The sequence below is a fragment of the Hibiscus syriacus genome, unplaced genomic scaffold, assembly GCF_006381635.1.
Source record: "Hibiscus syriacus cultivar Baekdansim isolate YM2019G1 unplaced genomic scaffold, ASM638163v2 tig00110890_pilon, whole genome shotgun sequence".
NCBI classification, from domain to species: domain Eukaryota; kingdom Viridiplantae; phylum Streptophyta; class Magnoliopsida; order Malvales; family Malvaceae; genus Hibiscus; species Hibiscus syriacus.
The window spans coordinates 961,721-980,687 of NW_024062900.1; the positions used below are offsets into that span (position 1 = coordinate 961,721).

General features: G+C 34.1%; 1 protein-coding gene and 1 pseudogene across 1 annotated transcript; one reads left to right on the forward strand and one right to left on the reverse strand.

Moving 5' to 3' along the window:
• The first annotated feature begins 327 nt into the window (after positions 1-327).
• On the forward strand, positions 328-3,043 carry LOC120144488 (pentatricopeptide repeat-containing protein At2g22070-like). Its single transcript, XM_039158528.1, is given in 3 exon segments — positions 328-497; positions 499-1,953; positions 1,956-3,043. Coding segments are annotated over 3 exon segments (2,349 nt in total). The 5' UTR covers positions 328-404; the 3' UTR covers positions 2,757-3,043.
• A 1,523-nt stretch (positions 3,044-4,566) lies between these two features.
• On the reverse strand, positions 4,567-6,695 carry LOC120144489 (annotated as a pseudogene).
• Positions 6,696-18,967: the final 12,272 nt, after the last annotated feature.

Below are 18,967 nucleotides of genomic sequence, written 5' to 3' on the forward strand. Positions count from 1 at the left end.
GTGTTTTTATTCTTTCAAAGGTGAATGCGATAGCAAGTGAATCAGTTTTTAACAAATGCAGGTGCTACATTGCAGCATTCTAGTGACTTCGCTGTCACAGATGACATTCTTTTAATATATATAATATGAACACGATTTTTAAATATATTATATATTTTATATCTTAGCATATCCGTGGCGAAATGGTAGGGCGTCGGACTTCAGATCAAAAGGTTGCGTGTTCGATTCACGTATTGTTCAAAATCGCGACTCAAGAAGCGTGTCCAATTTTTTTGTTTCTGTTTTCAACAGGAAAATCAAATCGAAAAGCTTGAAATTATTCTTAATTCTTAGTTCTAATATGTTCTCCAAATCCAATAAACAAATGAGAACCCAAGACCCTCTCCAAATCCAATAACCAACAAATGAGAAACCCAGACCCATCCTCTTTGTCATATTACAACGCTTGTCTCCTCCAAGAATGCCTCAAATCCAATGATCTCCTAGCCGGAAAATCAAATCCATGCCCGAATTATCAAATCCGGGCTTCACTTTAGTGTCATCTTATTGAACAATCTCATGAACTTTTATTCCAAAACCGTGTGCTTTTCCGATGCCCGCTTATTGTTTGACGAAATGCCTGTGAAAACTAATTTCACTTGGAACACCCTTTTATCAGCTTATTCCAGACGGGGTAAAATGGCTGAAGCTACTGAAATCTTTCATAAGATACCGAATCCTGATTCTGTTTCTTGGAGCACGATTATTACGGGGTATAATCAGATGGGTAGTTTTGAAAGTGCTATAAAAGTGTTCGATAAAATGATTAAAGAACCAGTAACACCAACGCAGTACACAGTTACTAGTGCTCTTGCATCATGTGCTGCTATTGGAGCTTTAGATATTGGTCGAAAGGTACACTCTTTTGCTGTTAAATTTGGGCTTAGTAGTTATGATAGTGTAGTGAATTCTTTGTTAAACATGTATGCTAAGTCTGGTGATCCAATGATGACAAGAGTTATCTTTGATAGGATGGAATATAGGAACACATCGAGTTGGAATGTTATGATTTCCTTGCATATGCAGCATGGACGAGTTGATTTTGCACGTGAACAATTTGAAAGGATGAGTGAGAGAGATATAGTGACGTGGAATTCAATGATTGCAGGGTACAATCAACATGGGTATGACCTTGATGCTCTTTGTGCTTTTGGTAACATGCTGAAGGATTCTTTGTTGCTTCCTGATAAATTCACTTATATTAATGCACTATCGGCTTGTGCCAATCTTGAAATGTTGAAACTTGGTAAACAAATCCATGCTCGTATTGTTAGCACCGACTTTGATACGTATGGGCCAGTAGGAAATGCCTTGATCTCAATGTATGCAAAGTCAGGTGGGGTTCAATTTGCTCGCAAGATTGTAGAGCAGAGTGGGGTTTCACGCCTTGATGTTATTGCATTTACATCTTTGCTGGATGGATATGTTAAGCTTGGAGATTTAAAACCGGCTAGACATATATTTGACTCATTGAGATACGGGGATGTGGTTGCATGGACTGCCATGATTGTTGGATACTTGCAGAATGGTTTGAATAATGATGCATTGGAGCTTTTCAGATTAATGGTTAGAGAGGGTCCTAAACCAAATAACTTCACTCTGGCAGCCATGCTGAGTGTCAGTTCAAGCTTGACTTTGTTGAACAATGGCAAACAAATTCATGCAAGTGCAATAAGAACTGGCCAGGCATCTTCAGTTTCTGTGAACAATGCTCTAATTACCATGTATGCTAGAGCTGGAAGTGTTAATTGTGCACGGAAAGTGTTTAATCTGATACATTGGTTCAAAGATATTGTGTCTTGGACATCCATGATAATGGCTCTTGCTCAACATGGTCTTGGAGAAGAAGCCCTTGAGCACTTTGAAAAGTTGCTGGCAGCTGGAATTAAGCCTGACCATATAACATATGTAGGTGTGTGCTCTCTGCTTGTACACACGTGGGACTGGTAGGCCAGGGCTGGAGGTATTATAATATGATGAAGGATTTTCACAAAATTGAACCAACACTGAGCCATTATGCATTGATGGTTGACCTTCTTGGACGAGCTGGATTGGTACAAGAGGCATATGATTTTATTGAAAAAATGCCGATTGAACCAGATGTTATAACTTGGGGTTCACTCTTATCTTCTTGTAAGGTGTATAAAAATGTAGAACTAGGTAAGGTTGCAGCAGAAAGATTGCTCCTTATTGACCCTGGCAACAGTGGGGCTTACTCAGCCCTAGCTAACTTGTATTCCGTTTGTGGAAAGTGGGAGGATGCTGCAAAAATCCGCAAGTTAATGAAGGATGGAGGGGTGAAGAAAGAACAAGGAATTAGTTGGGTTCAGATAAAGAACAAAGTCCATGTCTTTGGAGCTGACGATGGACTTCACCCACTGAAAGATGAAATCTACAAGATGATGTCACAGATATGGGAAGATATAAAAAAGATGGGCTTTGTTCCAGATACTGAATCAGTGTTACATGACCTTGAGGAGGAAGTAAAGGAGAAGATGCTCAGGCATCATAGTGAGAAATTGGCCATTGCTTTTGCACTAATAAGTACTCCTGAGAACACCACTTTGAGGATCATGAAAAACCTCAGAGTCTGTAATGATTGCCACTCCGCCATTAAATTTATATCTAAACTCTCTGGCAGAGAAATTATTGTAAGAGATGCTACTCGTTTTCACCATTTCAAGGATGGTTTCTGTTCTTGCCGTGACTATTGGTAATGGATACAGTTGGAAACAACTGACATATGGTACATTGTCAAAGAGGTTGATCCTGATGTTAAAATCTAGCGACACTCTCACCAGTGAAGTGAGTGCCAACCTAATAGATTTGGCTCAAGAGTATACACTATTGCATGGTTTAATATTTTGGGCTTATTGCGGCCTTTTGGCATGTAAAATGCTCGGTTGCACTTGGCTTGCCTTTAAGGAAGGCAGAACAATCCATTCCTACACTACTTTTTTGAGGTCTGGCTCATTATTTAGATTTAAGAGTATACTCAAGGAAACGTCTTTCCGGAATCGATCTCCGCTGCACATAACAAATGGTAAACCTTCTCCTCTCCTTAAAATGTTTCAATCTTATTTGGGTTCTGAACTTTTTTGATTCTTTTAAAGAGTGGAGTATTCAACATCTGTTATGTTGCAAAATAAAATATTGATAAATGATGCATTTAAAATATACTTGGTATTCTCATGATAAGTGGTCACCTTGCACAATAAGATTACTGTCCTTACCTTATTTTGTTTAACTTAGTATTTGACTTCTGCCTTTCATCATCATGTTAAACAGTCACTTTCTAGCAAAATGAGATCATTGTCCTTATCTACCCCTACTTTATTTCCCAAGTTTGGGGGGAGGGGTATAGTCTTTTCTGGTTATTCGATGATCTTAATGAACCTGAACATAATTTACCAATCAGTTATGTTAAGCGTGCACAAGTTACCCTTTAAGATTGTATAGCAACTATGAGAAGATTTTGAACCCTTAAATAGACTACACACTGAGTTATGAATTAGCCTAGCCAGTGTTTCTTCCAATAGATGATTGTTTACTACAATGATGCCATAATAGGTTTACAAATCTGTGTATCTGTGATATTAACTTTAGACAGAGAACTCAAATGAGGCCATTGGTTTGCGGTACCCAACTTGTATCATATAAAAATACCTTTCCTTCTTCTCTATGCTATCTTTATACGGATGCCACAAACTCAACCAATACTACTCAAATTTGGGTATAAATGCCCAGAGACTGTTCTAGAAAGCTCTTGGTCGTGAACCTGCAAACAAACTCTAGGTGAAGTTTTAATAACATACTATGAAAGTTCCAATACATAGTCAACTTTTGACAATTTTTCATTGGCCATGTTCATAGTATAGAAAGAACACTTACACGGAATTTACATAGAAATTCCAAATACTATATGACTCAAATGTAGAACCTATATATATATATACACTTTCAAGATTTTATATGATATACAAAGCATATTGAAAATCGATTTGAATTCAACCTTCCCCAATGTGAAATTAACTATTTATATGTTCAACATCTCAGACCTCAGGACAAGCTGCTTCAAAAACTGTGGGCTGCTTAAAATTATGCTACTTATGTTTTTTTTATAAGAATTGAAGGCCTCGTTAAAAAACCCTTCTTGATTAATGTAGCTTGTAAAAGAGCTACTTAATCAGAGGAAGGAGGAAAAGAGTGCCTTAGGGTTTCATTCAACAACAAAAATTACATAAGATACATCCTTTAGAACATCCCAAAACAAAACAGAACACCAAAAACAGCCGTACACAACCATAAACAGCATCACTAATTTAGGCTAAACCGAACAGCCTCAGCTAGTGAAACCTATAACCGAACTAGCAAACCATTACAAAGATAAAGCCCATAAATAACTCAAAGAAAACTACAAAACATAACCACAATAATCTTTCGCCGATCATCCAATCCCCTGTTTAGCTAGCTTGTCAGCCTCCATGTTAGAACTTATAGGAATCCATCTAAGATTAGCTACTTATGTTTATAATGGCATTTACCAAATGCCATCTCCGTTTGAGCGGTTCTTGCAGTGATCATCTAACAGTTTCTGCTGTAAGGCTAGGCTGGTTCACGAGGACGTTTAGCCCATAGTGTACTCAAAGCTTGAAGATGTTGGATGTATTCTCCCAAAGCAAGTAAGCCTCTAGCTGCCTGTCGAGTTGTTAGGATGTTAGACATCTTCTGTAGTGTTTCTTGCCGTAGGTGGTCAGCCTGCATATAGAAAAACATCAGATATTAGTTGAAACTTTGAAACATCACCCAGATTTCCTGTTTCTCATATCTACTAGGACATTAATAAAACATTATCAAGTAAACTCAAATTCAAAAAGTTCTCCTCAACAGGATTCTAGTAAACAAGATTTTTGTTATTCAAACTCTTCATTTTTTTTGAAAGTATTTATATTTGGCATCTATTAAGAAAACATACATGTTTGTATCCAACACTCATTCCGAGTTATGGTGACATGGAATAGGACCATGATGATTTAAAACCATTGAATTGCCTACTATAAGAACCGATTGATGGGTAAAATACTATGTATTCCAAATTCTGTATGAGATCCAGAAATGGGTACATGGCTAAGATAATACGTATTTTTTCTAAGTTTTCCATATTTGGAGGATCATACATTCATATTTTCGTATTCATAATTTCATACATATCTTAATATGCGTCAGTCAAGTATTTGTCACAGGTAAAATAAAAACGATGAGAAGAGCAAATATCAGGAGAAAAAAAAAACTAAAAGTGTAATTGTGTAAGTTCTTGAATTAAGCCCATGAGACCATCGGATGATTGTACAGTTACCTGGTTCACAAAGCAGACGAGAGCTTCTAACTTCTCCATTGCCATAGCCACCCGAGGAACATAATAAGTACCTTGACCCATTTGACCAGATGCTAAAGTTGCACTGTTTCCTGGAGTTTCCCCATGCCTTGCAAGAGGGCATCTTCAGCTTGATGACATGATTGCTTCAGGTTAAAAACTTCCAAAATTTGCTGGTCTGTCAAGGGATCTATCTGAGGCGTTAACACATGTAATCAAAATATAATCACAAAAAAATGATTCTACAATTGGGAATAGGCTTGGACCAGAATTCCAATGAAAAATACAAGAAACTATGCTCTTCAAGTAAAATGGGATTATAGTTAGTTCATTAAAGCATGTGTTGCTTCAACCCTTTCAAGTACCCCAATCCAAGACCTATATTTGCCACTTATATGAACAAGGATATAAGATAAGATCCTCCAAATACGTGATTTTTTTTAAAAACAAAACTGAACGTACTCGTCGGACATATTCTTGTACTCAATACTCGTATCCGAGTTTAACATAGATTAAAGCAACGATGATTAACCAATGGCCTCAATTGTGATGTAATCATGTGGGTGAGAAGACCAAACAGAACCAACATTGATAAAGGTAACAATTGGCCAAGTTTAGTGATCCAAGAAACTAAATATTTAGTTTTCGATACACAAATCCTGGAAACCCCTAGAAGAGAGCAATTGCAAAGGATTAAGGACAGAGAAAAGGGAAAACCTATCAACTGCAGGAAAAAGAAAACAGAGAAAAAACAAAGAGAATAGATTTGCTAAGCAAGCATTGTCTTCACAGCTACTGAGATCCAAAAATAATGATTAAAGAAAAAGCTTCAGATCTTTTTTAAAAAAAAGGGGAAAGAAAACACCCAAAATCCAGACGAGATGTAGGCATATGTCCATAGGAATTGTTTGCACATACATCCATCTATAGATGGTCATTGAATTTTCATCAATGCCATCTGGCAGAAAGAATTTGCAGTTAGATACTCTGCTATAGGTTCTGTTCCCCTCTAAGACCTATAACAGGAATGTAATGATGTACAGTTAATTAAACTAAATAATAATTCACCTTAAGAAGTTCTGAAGGCCGAAACCCTCCAATCCATGAGAAAAATCGCTCCACTGATGTTTTCCGAGTACCGTTCATCACATAGAAAACATCGGCCTCCGCAATGGTTGATTTCGGAAAAGTTCAAAATAGTGGCTCATGCCACTTTCCTCAAGTATGCGAAGCTCTATATCACTGATCTGGGCATTCAAAGCACTCCTCAGTTCACATGTGTTTATTTAGTTCTTCCATCCGGAATCCTCAGTTGGACTAATCAATTAATAACATTAAAGAATGAAAATTATTAACTTGGAACCAGAAGAAAATGGTGCTAAAGGGAATTATTGCAGAAATTTCACTTTTAACACGTCAGATAGTTGCAATGGGACACATATAACACCAAAACATTTTCAAGGTGGTCTAACAATTACAGTCCAGCTGTCAATATCGTAGACATTAAAAGAGTGAACTTTCTGATAGCTTATTTATTGAATAAACATTTTCAAAATGTCTTTATGGCACATAAATAAAGAATGTAGCTTAGTTTCAATCAAAAGAGTGAAGTTTCTGATAGCTTATTTATAGCATAAGAAGTATGATCTTCAAGGACAAGTGAATGGAAGTGAAAAATTAACGCCTAAAAGAAGTTTAAGGTCTTTCATAAACATGTAACTTCTCTAAGAAAAATTTAAACGTCCCATGAGCAAAGTTCAATCTGTTGGTATTTTTCCTTCAATTTGTGAGGAATCATGTCTGCTGCAAATCAAGAAAAAGTTAAATACATGTTTCTTACATGACAAGAAATGGTAGGGTTATGTCGTTTCTTTTGAAGTGTTATTCCACAGTTTTCACTAAGGTTGTGAGGGGTCCAACACTTTGGGGTGCACATAATGGCCTGTCCAACCCATATCTGGACATTGGTATGTAAGGTTATAGCTCGCTTAGGACCCTCAAAGCACACGGAAAATCTTTTAAAACAATTGAATATACATGAGTCCAAAATATACAAGGTCCCATCATGGTACGGATAGAATGAAACCATCAAAGAGAGCAGAACCAGCCTGAAGGAGACAAGGACTACTTCACTGGCACCATTGAAGTTTAGTTAAAGAATTCAACAAACATCTTATAAAAAGAAAAAAGAAAAACAGTATATTCCTTACTCCTGTCATGACATTCAAACAAGCATGGCATTAAAGCAAGAGTAAACAAAAGAAAGCTAATTCTTATTTGTACGAGTGAACGAGAAAGAAGTAAACACTACCAACAAATCGAAAGAACAAAATCGCCCTAATCAAAACCTCAGTTTCAACCTCAATTCAAAAGAATCATTTACGAGCTTCTATATAAGTATAACAGCTTGAACAATCAGGACCCTGGTACTTCTGCAAGCTCCTTTTAATCGTTTTTTCTTCTTTGTCTTACCCGTTCGCGTTAGTTTGCAATCATGAAATTGAAGTTCCCACTTCCTCCTAGTCTAATTCAGTCATAATGACCCTTCTATTCCTGGCATTATGGAAGCTGGCAGTTAAGGAAGATAAATATATTCTGAATAGTAACAGCGGCAACAGCGGTGAAGGCACTGCAAGGCGGTCATAGATTACACCTAATAGTTTGTAAAGCATGGACCGTCACATATTTTTATGCTTCCTCAGCCTATTTATTCCACTAAAAAACAATCAATTATGCAAAGCAAACATGAATTTAGTGCCTTCTTCTCCAAAAACACGGATTATTTGAGTCCAAGTGTAAGAAAAGATTGAAAACCAATTACGATTCTCCTCTGTCCAGCTCATGTCTTATGTACAACGGATTATTTTTATTTTTAAGTTAAATTATTTTTATTTTGTGATTTGAATTCTCTAAACAATTTTAATATAATTTTATTTTAATATAATTTATATATTATTATTTAAAAAAAATTTAAATAAAAATATTAAATTTATTTTTATTTTGTGATTTGGATTCTCTAAATAATTTTAATAAAATTTTATTTTTGATATAATTTATATATTATTATTTAAAAATAATTGTAAAAAAATATTGAACTCTTTTTTTATTTTTAAGTCTTACATTGATTATAATTTAATATATATGTGAAATATAATTTATTTATTATATTCGTTTAATAATTTAATATATATATATATATATATATGTTTGAAATAATCTCAAACACAATATATAGAAGATTGTGCATTTTAGAACCAAATACATGACTTTGACCAAGTGGTAAAAGCTTGCCTAATTTAATTAATTGAATTAAAATTAATTAATCAAATCCACTCAATGCACTTCTATTCCAATATGTTTTCCTTTGTATAGGTCACCACCTGATTAGTAGGAAAATTTGTTTAGTTAACATATTAAAATTAATTAAATTCACCCTTAAATTATATAGTGATATGACACCTCCAGATTGAGGACTAAATTTAAATAATTGAATTAAAATATTAACTAAATTGATACATTGTGTAAATATTAAGACTAAATATATAATTATGCTAATTTTATTATCGGCCACGTCATTACCTTTGTTAAAATTTAACAGCCAGTTGTCTGTTTGATCGTTTTAAATAGTTTGATAGTATATTTAATCGCTTTTAAACGTTGGTGGTCAAAATAGTTGATGACCATAGTTTGATAGACACTTGTGTAGTTTATCCTTTTTTTCCTATTTGAAAAAGAAAAAAAATTATTCATTTATTGAAAAAAAAATGTTATCTCTCACTATCACTAATGTACGTACCAGGTGACGTCTTATCCTACGCGTCAGTTCCTCTTAACCTAAGCACACTCCACTTTCTTATCTTGATAGTTCATGTAATTTTTCCAACGAAATTCCTCTCTCTCTCTCTCCCTCTCTCTCTCCCTCCCTCCCTCCCTCCCTCTCCCTCTCCCTCTCCCTCTCCCTCCCTCCCCTCCCTCTCTCTCTCCTCCCTCCCCCTCCCTCTCCCCCTCCCTTTCCCTCCCCTTCCCTCCCTCTCCCTCTCTCCCCTCTCCCTCTCCCCCTCTCTCCCCCTCTCTCTCTCCCCCTCTCTCTCTAATGGGAGATACTATTAGTTGACAAAAAAGGTAGTGAGTTTACGCGCTACTTCAGAGCGTGGGCGAGGAAGGAAACAAAGATGGATGTAAAAGGCGAACAAATGTGGAGTGCGTTAACCCAAGCTATCAATGCGCGTAGAAAGGGATTTTAAACTTTTACTGGTTTGGTTTGATTTTATGCTATTGGTAACGGCTATTCCATAGGGAAATTCGGAGGAGGGGTAGCAAAAATAATTTTTGGAGTTTATTAATACTTTGGAGGTTTATTTGGAATACTGAGATTCTGTAAGGGTTGAATGTGGAATTTTTAAAAAGTTCCAATTTTCTTAAGAAAGAATTTTGAATATTGCTCAAAGAATTAAAGATGTTAAAGGCGGCGAATTCAATTTTTGTGAGTTTTGACATTCTATAATACATAAACAAGTATATAAGACTAAATTGAAAGTGATTTTATGATAAGTGTTAATTATATATTGTTGATGTTATATATATATATATATATATATTGAAGAATATACATGATTAACTAAAATAAATAAATATATAAATAATATTATCAATTTTATTTTTTAATAGCATTGCGCGAGATGTTTTATTGATGAACAAATACAATTTATCTAGAACTAGGAATTAAAGTTCTATTTGTACTTTGATTGTTAGACAAAAAACTATATAAGTGGTCTAAGTTAAATAATACATGATACATCTTCTGCTTCATTAATTATCCTTAATTTTCTTTTTCTACGTTTTGCATTACAGTTTAATCAGCATATAACTAGATGAGGATGATCAAATATATGTTTCATGCGTATAAAACTGTGTTTTCATCTATTGAGAGGCTTTTCTTCCTTCTCCAAGGTCACGCCATGGCTGAAGTCAAGCCAAATGATGGTTCATGCACCTTGTGACCCATCCGGAAGCCAAGTAATGGTTCATGCCCCTTGGGATCAACTTCCTGTTGATCTATTGGGTTTAATCTTTGAGCGCTTGGATTTAGAGGATCCGCATCCGATTCAACCTTGTGTGCAAGCAATGGAGAAAAAATACAAAGCAAACTCGACACCCGTTATGGTTGATGCTCCCTACCGAACCAAATAACAAATATTTGAGATTCTATGACATGTACGAGGGTAAAGTTCGTAAGTTAAATCTTCCTGGTTCTGTACAAGGAGGTTGGTTTTTGGGGTGCTCCAAAGGTTGGCTTTTTCTGGTCATGGACACAACTGTTGGTAATCTGCGAATTTTTCTGTTCAATCCGATCACAAGAACTCAAATCCCACTTCCTCCGTTATCGACGATATCAAGTGAAGATACTACTTTTTTACCCATTTTATTTATTTATTTATTATTATTATTATTATATTATTATTATTATTATTATTATTATAATTATTATTATATATATATTATATATATTATTATTATTATTAAAAAAATAATTACAAGCCCAAATCCCAGGCCCAACCAGAACCGACCCAGACCTAAATGAAAACCCTAAAACATTTAGGGTTTCAACTAGGGTTTTCTAACCCTAGCCCCGTGCGCTGCCGCCTCAGCATCACAGTCGTTGGATCTGAGAGATCCAACGGCCCACACTCATCCAGCACAAACCTAGGGTGATGATACCCTAGGGCCACGCGGCCGACGCAGCTACTCCCACCATCTCCACCGCTGCCACGTCTCGTCGAAAGCTTCCAGAAAGCCACTCCAGCCGCACACATGTCGCCCCAACGGTGAGTCACCACTGGAAGTCCGGTGACTCACCGGACTCCACTCTTTTACCCGGTCCGATAGCCACACCGGTGAAGGCTATAAAGCCATTGACAACCTGCAAAGAGAGAAGGCAACCACGGCAACCAACAGAGAGAGAAAAAGGAAAAAAAACAAACAAGGAAAAAAAGCGAGCAAATCAGCAACCACAAACATCAAAATAAGCAAGGAGAAGACGGAGAGATACTTACTGAGGAAGCTGCAACATCACCGGAGCCTTCACACGTTATCGGAAACCTTCGAAAACCGAAGGTATTTTCGTAGATTTACTCCGATCGGGAATGTTTTAAGGGAAACGGTCATCGGAACCATCAATAGGATGACCCGATCTACATTTAGGTGTAAAATTTTTTTCCGCCACCGGATGCAGTGGCCGGCGGTGGGGTTAACGCCGACGAACGGCTGCCGGCCGGTGCTTCTCTCTGTTTTAGAGAGAAGCGAGAGTTTTCTCTCAAAGAAGAAAGAGAGTGAAATGAGAGAAATGAGAGCTGGCCCTTCGGCCAGCCGATTTGGGACTTAAATAGCCCTCCCCAAACGACGCCGTTTTGGGGAGGGGTCTGTCTGTAATTAACTAAAGTTAAACCCTTTCGCAGCCCTCCTAATTTGTAATCATTATATTTTAGTCACTAAATCAATTTATAATCCTTTAATTCGGTTCTTTAATTTTAATTTATTTATTTTAGTCCTTTATATTAAATAATATTTAGGATAATATCATATTTAGTCCTTTTATTTTAATAATTGATATTTTAAACCCCGAACAACATATTTTCAATTTATTTTAATTTGATATGAATTTATATAATTTTATTTAGTCACCAAATTAAAAATAAGGAGAATAGCAGTTTAATCCCTGTAATTTAAATAATAATTACGAATTAGGTATTTAATTTATTATATTATAATTTTCACTAATTTTAAATATTTTCATTTATTATAAAGTTTTACTTTTTTTAAATATTAGTTCTAATTTTATTTTTATTATTATTATTTATGTTTAATTTCACTTGTTTATATTTAAATATTATTTATTATTATTATATAGTCATATAATATATATATCAATAATAATTATATTAAATCTTAATTTGATTTTACATAAATTATTTTTTTATCATATTTTAATATTTATTTATTTTTCAATATCAAAGAAAAGGGCAGTCTTAATACAACTGGATGTCCTATTCTGGTATTTTAAAATTAAATATTATAAAAAATATAATTAAAATTTTATTTAAATTATAATATTATTAATATCGAAGAAAGAGCTGTCTTAAGGCACCTAGAAGTCCTTTTCTGATATTTCTAAATACGTAAATATCTATTTATGTTTAATATATTTTCTATATATAATCAATAATAATTTATATTAAATCTTAATTTGATTTTACATAAATTATTTTTTTATCATATTTTAATATTTATTTATTTCAATATCAAAGAAAAGGGCAGTCTTAAACAACTGGATGTCCTATTCTGGTATTTTAAAATTAAATATATAAAAATATAATTAAAATTTTATTTAAATTATTATAATATTTATTAATATCGAAGAAAAGAGCTGTCTTAAGGCACCTAGAAGTCCTTTTCTGATATTTCTAAATACGTAAATATCTTATTTATGTTTAATATATTTTCTTAAAAATATTTGAATTAAATAGGATTATAAATTAAATATATTTTGAATTTTTAATAGAGACAATTTATAATTAAAAAAGTACCAATTTTGGGCGTTGTAGGGGTGCTAATCCTTCCCTAAACGTAACCGACCACGAATCCCTTTTTATTATTAAAAAGAACAATTTTTTTGGTTATAAACGCAGATCAGTTCATCTTTTAACTGATGTTTTCTTAAAACTCTTTTAAAAGATAATTTTTAGGTATTCGACCTACCTAACCCAAAAGGCTGATGGCGACTCCCAAATTATATTAAAAAAAACATTTATTAAACATCACTTTTCTCGCCAAGTAAAAAAATTTTGTACGGACGAAAACAAGTTACAACATCAAGCTTTGAAGATTGCTGCACTGCCAATAGCTCTGAATGCAACCCCGCCGAAAAAATAATATATTCAATTGAACCATCTTCCTGTGTTGCATCGCAATGCATAGTTGCGGCAACATTCCATCCAAACAGTATAACTTTGGCACTGTGTAGGCCATGGAGCGAGAGGTGGACCATCGTTGAAGGAGTATTAGCTGAAGGATGTTGTTATGGGAGTATTACCATCATTGATGAAGAACTATCACTATTTAAAAATCGGACCGGATGATCAGTTCATTCAATTTAATCGAAAAACGTTGTTTAATCCAATTCAATCTACACCATTGAATGTGTTACATCGCAATGCATAGTTGCGGCAACATTCCATCCAAACAGTATAACTTTGGCACTGTGTAGGCCATGGAGCGAGAGGTGGACCATCGTTGAAGGAGTATTAGCTGAAGGATGTTGTTAGGCGGGTATTACCTTCATTGATGGAGAACTATCACTGTTTTGAAAATCGGATCGGACTAGCCGGTTCAATCGAGAACTGTTGTCTAGTCCGGTTCAATCTACACCGGTTGAACTGCTAGTGAACCGGCCGGAACCGTTGAACCGTTCGAAAAAATCGAAAAAAATCGAAAAAAAAACCGCCAATTTTATTTTATTTTTTTAAAAATTAAACCAAACGACGTCGTTTGTTAAACGAGCCAAGTCGAACTCGAGTATTGCTGAGCTCAACTCGAACTTGAAAACTTTAAAAGTAAGCTCGACTCGACTCAAACTCATGAGCTAAAAATTATCAAGTTCAACTCGAATTCGGAATATAATATTGAAACTTGAACTTGAAAAGGCTTGAACTTAAAAAAATTAGAAGCTCGATTGAAGCCTAAAATTTGAGCTTGATTGAAGTGAAAGAATAGTTCACTCAATGCTCACCAAAAGGCTCCATGATTTTAAATGTCAAATTACCTCTATTATTTATAGAAGTTAGTTGGGATGCTCTTCTATGTTTCTTAGCCATGTAGGATTATTTAAAAAAAATTAAATCAAACAATATCATTTTGTTATGATTTTTTTAGCCCCAAATTTATTTTTTAATTATAGTTATATAATTATATTTATTATTTAATATGTTTTACCTTAAATATTATGTTATAGTTAATTTGAATCATTTTGTTTCACTTGATTTTATGGTTTTTAACTTATATATGTTATGACTTGCTTTGAATATGACTTGTGATATAAAAATTATTTTTTATTAAATATTTTTGGTATTTTTATTTAAATTTTTAAATAATTATGACGTCGTCCGGGTCTTCCAATCGATCGGATCGATTCGAGCGATTGAACCAATGAACCGATAGTATGACCGATTCGCTAACCGGTCCGATTCTAAAAACCATGAGAACTATACGCCACCGTTTACAGTGCAGATGAGACAGCAGACAATAATAACAACAACCTCCTTTTCAAACTCATTCCATAATGGTAGGAAGTGAGCGTGTGAACCTAAAGCTAATCTGTTGCACACCTCCACCTACTTGCATATTTTATGCTGCAGATGCCGATGGGAAAGTTTTGTACCACAAGGACTGCTCGCGATGGTCATGTTTGGTGGAATCAAACGGTCAACTACTGATGGTCACTCAAATATGGGATACCATAGGCACTCGGCTTGATGATGATGGTGATGATGATGATGAAGATGACATCACAAACCTATTTATATATTTTAAAGCGGCTACGTTCCAAGTTTTTAATATCAATAACTGAAGATACAGTGTGTACAACAAGGTTAACTGATCTGGTAATCGATCTTTGTTATTGGGAGACGGGGATTACCTTGCACTGGAAGATCCTAACAACTTTGATAAGAATAGTATTTACTTCTTACAAGCGTGCTCTTATGAAGGTTACACAACACATCCATCATTTTGTCGTGAAGCGGGCGTTTATCACCTTACCGATGGAAGCATTCAACGATGTTTCCCAAGCATTTGCAGGCATTGGTTTTCACCAAATATCAAATCTGTTTAGGCTTTTTTGTTTTACATGTAACTTTTTTTCAAACATGTTAATATTTTTGGTGTTTTTTCGGGTGCGCATTAAAATATTAATTTTTAATTTTAACCTTTTAATTTATTATTTATATTAGGAATGTTTATTATCGTTAGAACTTTATATATTTTTTTTAATGAAGAAGAGGCAAAAGCCTAGAAATTGGATAGAGAGTTGCTATCGATCTTTGGGTTAGGTAGGTCAAATATGTAAAAACGTATTTTAAAACAATTTTAAGAAAAATCATTTTATAAGATAAAAATTGGTATGCGTTTATCAAAAATTTTCTTTAAAGGATTCGAGAGTCGGTTACGCGTGGGGAAGGGTTAGAACCCCACAACGCCCAAAATTGGTACTATGTCGCTTACATATTGTTGTAAATGGTGGAAAATAGAAATCAAATATAAAGTTAAACTATAATCTATTTATTGAATATTGATTAGTTTGTTTCAAATTCATGATTAGAGAAAATTCTTGAATTTGAAAAGAAATCTCAAGATTGGAAATCCTCCGTCGGGAAAGCTATCTCGTCTATTTCTTTGTCTACAAAGAATATTCCCTCCTCGATATAAAAACACGAATCAAATATAAAATGAAGATCGACAATTTGCATAAAATAAAATAGATGGCTATTTAGAAGCATTCATTGCATTGTTCGACTTAAAATGAAATGAATTAATAATTAGCAAAATACAATCGGTTTATTTCAAGTTCGCATTTTGTTTGAATTTCATATCGGATTACATAATTTCGATCAAGTGGTGCTTTCCACGCCCATTCTACAAGTAACGTTCTTGAAAGTATTTGAATACCATATAACAGATAAAAACATGAGGGAAATAAACATTAAATAAAAAATAACAACATACATCTATATACAATAATCATGGATAATATTTACTTAATAATATTACATACATAATGTAAAATATATTCATACATGGGGATTAGAATAAAAATAAATGAATATTACAAATCAAAATGAAAAAAAAAACTTACAGGACTAAAATAGAATTAACAAAAACTTGAAGGACTGAACAATAAATATAAATAAACCAGATCCACAATAGTCAATATTAAACAATACATGCACTAGAAATGCAAATAAGCCATAAATAACAATAAGGACTAAAATACTTAAATCATAAGGATGAAGGAGTAAATAACAATTAAACGAATGTAAGGCAGTGACTAAAATAGAAGATTTTGCAAATATTGTGGCCAAATTTGAACATTAACAAGAATAGCATAATGAATAAACTGGTGACTTGAATGAAACAATTGAAAAATACATGCCTGAAACAGAATATCATTTTTTTCATTTAATGACTAAATCAATAGATTACAAGGAACTAGGGACATAATCGACTATTATTCCCTAACCAGAAACACAGAGAAGAGGGTGCCCAAAATGACACCGTTCTGGTTCGCGTATATAAGCCTAAATCAAGGCTTAATCATCTCCCCCATTTGTTCTATATTTCAGAAAATCAGAGAGAGAGAGTTTTGTGAACAGTCTCAACTTCCCTCGTCGGGGAAGAAGGAGATGGTTGCCATCAGGAGCTCCGCCGCGGTCGTAGGAAGCCAAAAGGATCCAAAATGCTCCTCTCACCTCTCTAAGCCTTGATCCAAATCTATTTTAGTAAAAAACCCAATCTACAAGCCCATATCCAATGCTTACCTTTCTAACAACAAATAAAACCCGACGACTTCTCGGCTTCCCAACGTTCCTCCGACCAAGGTATGTTACTCTCTTTCCTTTTTTTTCTTGTTTTTTTTTGTTTTTTTCATTTGTTCTCTCTGATTTTCTTCTTCGATTTTTTTTTTGTTTTTGTTTTCTCTTCTGTTTTTTTTTTCTTTCCTCTCCCCGAAGATTCCCTCCTGATATCTCTCAACCTCGAATGAGTTTTTATCTAATCCCCTAATGGTTTTTCTTTATCTTTTTATCTCTGAAAATAAACCCCCTCGGGATTTTAGACTAATTTGTTTTGATTTTTTATTTGGGTTTTCTTTGATTTGCTTGACTGATTTGGTGTGATTTGTGGCAGGAGACCGATCACTGTAGATAAAAATGACGACTCTAAGATGGTCAGCGACAACAACAACAATCACTGGCGACGGAAGGAATCAAATCCCTAGGGTTTCAGAAACCCTAGGGGGTCGGGTCAGATCTACATGTGGGTTGGATCCGGGTCGGATGCTGGGCGGGTTTGTAATATCTTCAATACCGGGTTAGTAACTAAATTGTAAAATTTCAGGATTTGGTGATAAAAGTAGAATAGTTTAATAGTTCAATGATTTATGTGGAGATATTTCCTAAAAGTTATTAGTAATTATTAAATGAAGTGAAGGGCAAAACGATTTTTGACTTAGAAATTAATTAAAAATGGGATTGATAAGGATATAAGGATAAGATGAAAGAGATATTTTCTCCAAAACTTCTCTTCATCTTCTTTTTTTCTTCTTCAACGTGGAGCATACAAGCAAAGGTGAGTTTCTTAATTAGTTGATTATTTATTGATTTAAAGTTTGAGTTTTGATCATTAGATGATAACTAAGCTTAAGGAAAACTTAAGTTATCTTAAAATCAAAAGAAAAAGGAGTCAAGAAAGATTAAAGAAAATGGGGTTTTAAGTGAAATTTTGAATAAGAAGGTTTAAATGAATTTGGAGGATGAATTTGACTTGTCATCTATGAGAATAAGAAGTTAGAAGTGTTAGAATTAAGTTTGAATAACATGGAAAATTTGGTATGATTCTTAGCCTTAAGAATTTGGATGAAATATGAGAGATTATAAAGTGTTGGAATGATATAAATTAGTTAAAGTTGTTATAGATGAGTTTAGTAGCATAATAAGGATTTTATACATGAAAATTTGTGTGAAGTATTGATGAATTTCGGGTGAAAATACCCTATTTTGGACAGGTGCATCGATACACTATGAATGGGTATCGTTGCACTAAGACAATTTTGAAGGTGCATCAATGCATTAAGGGGTGCATCGATGCATGGAAATTTCAAAGTTATTTTGGGTACCGATGCATACATAGTGCATCGGTACACTCCTAAAGGAAAAGTGAACTTTTGGTTCATTAAATTAGCCTAAGTTATTAATACCGAGTTATAAGGTTTAGGATTCTGAAAATCGTCTTGAAATTTATGTATGTAGATATCAAGCCTAAAAGAGTTACGGAACAATCGAAGAGTTAGGATTGAATCAAAGCAAGAAAGGCTAAGGTGAGTGCAATTTAAATTGTACTTATGTGATTGATCAAACACTGGCTTGCGATGAGCCAGTGGTAAGAAGTAACTTCTAAAATGTTATGTGATTACTATGTGTGCATTAGTACATAGAAATGGATGTATGTTATTATATGTTACATGATTTACATGCTTACGTGAAAATGCAACATGTGATATATGTTACATGATATGACATGCGAGTTTACATGAACAAATGAGAAATGATATAAGCCATATGAAACGATCTACGTGAATATATGCACTTGTGATACATGTGATATGATATGAGATATATGGTTACACATACATGTGGTATATGACAGAAGATAAAGAACAAGTGATATGAAATGTATAAATGATAATGCTATGTTATATGGTATGAGAGCTAATGGTATAGTTGGCAT